The sequence below is a fragment of the Mus pahari genome, chromosome 14, assembly GCF_900095145.1.
Source record: "Mus pahari chromosome 14, PAHARI_EIJ_v1.1, whole genome shotgun sequence".
NCBI classification, from domain to species: domain Eukaryota; kingdom Metazoa; phylum Chordata; class Mammalia; order Rodentia; family Muridae; genus Mus; species Mus pahari.
This window is the reverse complement of record NC_034603.1, coordinates 37,035,443-37,040,007: the sequence shown is the minus strand read 5'-3', so window position 1 is coordinate 37,040,007 and position 4,565 is coordinate 37,035,443. Positions and strand designations below refer to the sequence as shown.

The 4,565-nt window shown below is 47.5% G+C and overlaps 1 protein-coding gene across 3 annotated transcripts in view; it reads left to right on the top strand.

Moving 5' to 3' along the window:
* Nucleotides 1–4,565, top strand: part of Alox15b (arachidonate 15-lipoxygenase type B) — an 11,760-nt gene that overhangs the window by 3,723 nt on the left and 3,472 nt on the right. For all 3 annotated transcript variants that reach the window (XM_021213605.1, XM_021213604.1, XM_021213603.1), the window contains exons 4-6: nucleotides 2,608–2,730; nucleotides 3,026–3,129; nucleotides 4,172–4,344. In XM_021213605.1, the coding sequence (XP_021069264.1) occupies nucleotides 2,608–2,730; nucleotides 3,026–3,129; nucleotides 4,172–4,344 (400 nt within the window). The remainder of the gene's footprint in view (nucleotides 1–2,607; nucleotides 2,731–3,025; nucleotides 3,130–4,171; nucleotides 4,345–4,565) is intronic.

Genomic DNA, 4,565 nt, shown 5'->3' with positions numbered 1-4,565 from the left:
TACTGCTTTCAATATTCTTTCTTTGTTTTGTGCATTTGGTGTTTTGACTATTATGTGATGGCAGGAATTTCTTCTCTGGTCCAGTCTAATAGGAGTTCTGTATGCTTCTTGTATGTTTATGGGCATCTCATTCTTTAAGTTAGGGAAAGTTTGCTTCTATAATTTTGTTGAAGATATTCACTGGCCCTTTAAGTTGGGAATCTTCATTCTCTTCTATACCTATTATCCTTAGATTTGATCTTCTCATTGTGTTCTGGGTTTCCTGGAAGTTTTGGGATAGGAGATTTTTTGTATTTTGTATTTTCTTTGACTGTTGTGTCAATGTTTTCTGTGGTATCTTCTGCACCTGAGATTCTCTCGTCTATCTCTTGTATTCTGTTGGTGATGCTTGCATCTATGACTCCTAATCTCTTTCCTGGGTTTTCTGTCTCCAGGGTTGTCTCCCTTTGTGATTTCTTTATTGATTCTATTTCAATTTTTAGATCCTGAATGGTTTTGTTCAATTCCTTCACCTGTTTGGTTGGGTTTTCTTATAATTCTTTTAAGGATTTGTGTGTGTGTGTGTGTGTGTGTGTGTGTGTTTCCTCTTTAAGGGTTTCTCCCTGTGTTCTCCTCTATTTCTTTAAGAGAAATATTTATGTCCTTCTTAAAGTCCTCTATCATCATCATGAGCTGTGACTTTAATTCAGAGTCTTGCTTTTCTGGTGTGTTGGGGTATACAGGGGTCCTCCCTGTGGTGGGAGAACTGGGTTCTGATCATGCCAGATACCCTTGGTTTCTGTTGCTTTTGTTCTTGCCCTTGCCTCTCACCATCTGGTTATCTCTGGTGTTAGCTGGTCTTGCTGTCTCTAACTGTGGCTTGCCCCACCTGCAAGCCTGAGTGTCAGTACTACAGGGAGACTAGTTCTCTCCAGGATGAATTTGGGTATGGAGAGGTGTTGCACAGGGTCAGCTCCGGGGTGCAGAAAGAAACCTGAAGGAGCCTGCCCCAGGCTGTTCCTTGGTTCCTGTGTCCTGATGACTCTGGGCTGGTTCCTCGTGGGCCAAGAATTTGAGCAGAAGTATTTGGTGTTACATAAATGAAAGCACTCAACAACAACATGAAATCTAAGCCCTGCCTAAATGTGTGCAGTTAGCATTGTTCCCCATCTGTTCTCTCAGCGTGGACCCTCAGCACTTACAGTTGACGTAAGGCTTCAACTAGCCTAGCATTAGCATCTTCTGGGTGCCAGTCAGAGGAGGCAAGCACTCAGGCCCACCTCACACCTACTAAGTGAGAATCTCCATTTTACCAAGGTGCCCCACAGGAAGCCAGTACTGGGTTGTTTGAGACAAAGAGTTTGGCTACCACCTGGTGGCAGGACATTTTAATTGCAACCTGCCCTTTGACATCAAAAATCTCAAATCTAAAACATTTTTCATTATTAAATTGTTTGTTGAATACTGGTTATTGAACCTACGCCCTTTGCATTCTGAGTAAACACACATTACTAATTTATATCCCAGGCAATCTTAATATTTTTATTTTTATTTATTTTTTAAAAATGTGTGCTGGGCAGTGTTGTGCATGCCTTTAATCCCCAGCCCTCAGGAGGAAGAAAGTAAACTGAGCTCAGATTTTTTAGAATAGACTGATCTACTGAGCCAGTTCCAGGATAGCCAGGGCTACACAGAAAAACCCTGTCTCAAAAAAAAAGCCAGAAAAAAGAAAAATACCCTGTAATTAATTTTTTTTTACGTTGTATGTGTGTATGTACACAAGCAATCTTATGCATGTAGAGGTCAAACACATGTTAGGCTTAACACTGTGCAGGAAATTTTTTTTCAGCCCTGCTAGCTCCAGCCATATTTATTTCATATATGTGGGTATAGTGTCACTTCTTCAGACAAACCAGAAGACTGCATCACATGCCCATTACAGATGGTTGTGAGCCATGTCCATTACATGTGGTTGCTGGGAATTGAACTCAGGACCTCTGGAAGAGCAGTCAGTGCTCTTAACCACTGAGCCATCTCTCCAGCCCCTTAGTTTTAGTTTTTATGCTGGAGATTGAACCTAGGGCCTTGTGAATCCTAGGGAGGTGCTCTACTGCTGAGCCATAGTCCCAGCCTTTTCAGATGTGTTTTGGTTAGAGAAAGGGTCTAACTACATTGGCCTCAACTCTAGAAGACTCACTTTTAAATGACCCAAACACCAAATGTTAAGCTCCTTCCTTCTTCTCTGCTTTCCTGGATTCCCACTTTTCCTAAGTCACGGTCCCAACATTCACACACTATAATCCAGACACTTAAGAGACCCCAGGGCTAGCTGGGCGTGGTGGCGCACGCTTTTAACCCCAGCACTCAGGAGGCAGAGGGAAGCGGATTTCTGAGTTCGAGGCCAGCCTGGTCTACAGAGTGAGTTCCAGGACAGCCAGGGCTACACAGAGAAACCCTGTCTTGAGAAAAAAAAAAAGAGAGAGAGAGACCCCAGGGCTTTGGTCTCAGGAGAGCCCCTCCTGGCAGAAGGGGGCTGGCTGTGGCCAGGCTCCCCTGGGCAGGGATTCTTCTGTCTCCATGCAAGGGCCCCTGAGGCTGCTGCTGATCACTCACCTGTCCCCCTCCCAGCTGGAAGACTTACATTGAAGGTTGGCCTCGCTGCCTTGACCACGAGACTGTGAAAGACTTGGACCTCAACATCAAGTACTCTGCGATGAAGAATGCCAAATTCTTCTTTAAAGCCCACTCCGCGTGAGTGTCTTAGTCAGGGTTTCTATCCCTGCACAAACATCCTGACCACGAAGCAAGTTGGGGAGGAAAGGGTTTACTCAGCTTGCACAGTGAGGATGCCTCCCTGACCATCGCCCACAGTCCTACATTCTCTCTTCTCCTCAATTCCTTACCTCACTTATGTGGTTCACTCAGCCCTGCCCAAGGCATAGCGCCCTATCCTGCAGGACAGTGGCTACCTTAGGGCACGGACTATCTCAGGCAGACAGAGGAGGGTCTCCTGGTGTCTTATCCCACACTTCCCATCTTCCATCAGGTATACAGAGCTGAAAATCAAAGGGCTCCTGGACCGCACAGGACTTTGGAGGAGTCTGAGGGAGATGAGAAGGCTGTTTAACTTCCGAAAGACTCCAGCCGCAGGTGAGCCACTGGGACCAGGATCCTAACCTCTCTGGGATATCAGTTCCCATCTCTGCCAGGAGGCACGGACAAAATTAAGTTAACTATGAGCAACAATTCACCTTGTGACTTTAACTGGGCTCCATGCCCTTCCTCCTAGACCTTAAATTGTCCCAAGACACAAAAGAGGTGGTAGGCAGAGGGGACCCTTGACCTACTCCAACAGTTAAACTATGGCTGGGGCTGTGGACACAGGCCTCACAGTGAAGTCAGGCTGTGGTTTTTTCATAAGACTCAAAGTCACATCATTATATCATGACTGTTCCTTGGCTTGCTGGCTTCAGAATTAGGTGACAGGGGGAATCCACCCCAGTTTTCAGGGTGTCCCAGGAAGTTCTAACGGGGGTGGGGGAGAGTTCAGTGGGTACAGACACTGAGGATGAGGTATGGGGCAGAGGGTCCTTTAAGGACTGAGAACAGGAAAGATGAAGATCCTAAAGACAGAAGAATGGCGGTTTCCTGAGCACAATGCTAGGGACTAGCAACCTGCAGGGACTGATTCTACTAAATGTGCTCCAGGCCATGGGGTGGAGCCAGAGGGCCAGCAGGATGATCAGCCATGGGCTATCATCAGCTGAGGACAGAGTTTGGTGGCCTCATCAAGGCAGTGGCTGCGTAGGGATGAAGTGGACAGATGAGCAGAGATGGAGAGTCCATGGCTCTCAGTGCAGGGAGAAGAAATTGCTACCTAGAGAGATCCTAGGCTCTGCCATGCACAGTCAAGGGGACAACTCGCCATGCCCTGGGATGCCAAGAGGGCTGTGGAGGCTGAGGTGGAGAAGAACCATAGTTATCTTGCGTTTGAGGCTAGTGGGCCTCACAAGTTGGTTTCAGGTAGACGGTATGTATGATGATGAACGGCTGAGATTAAGGACTAGGCAGTAACCAAATCCAGGTCAGAAATGACTAGGTACCCAGGAGGGACAAAAGAGACCTGCAGGAGCCTTGGTGACTGGTTCCCCTCCCAACTCCTCCACACTCTCCCCCCTGCCCCCTCCTGCAGAGTATGTGTTTGCACACTGGCAGGAAGACGCCTTCTTCGCCTCCCAGTTCCTAAATGGCATCAACCCCGTCCTGATTCGCCGCTGTCACAGTCTCCCAAAGAACTTCCCGGTCACTGATGAAATGGTGGCCCCAGTGCTGGGCCCTGGGACCAGTCTGCAGGCTGAGTTGGAGGTGGGTGGGGCCCAGACTGCAAGCTCTGCAAACCCTATTAGTTTCTCCAGGCTCATCCCCTACTGGAGACAGAGGGACCAACTATGCCTTGCATGCCAAGAACCAACTCTCAAAATGCACTCCCTGGGTAACCCTGGGTCATCATCGTTGTGTTGTTGTTGTTGTTGTTGTTGTTGTTGTTGTTGTTGTTCTTCTTCTTCTTCTCCTCCTCCTCCTCCTCC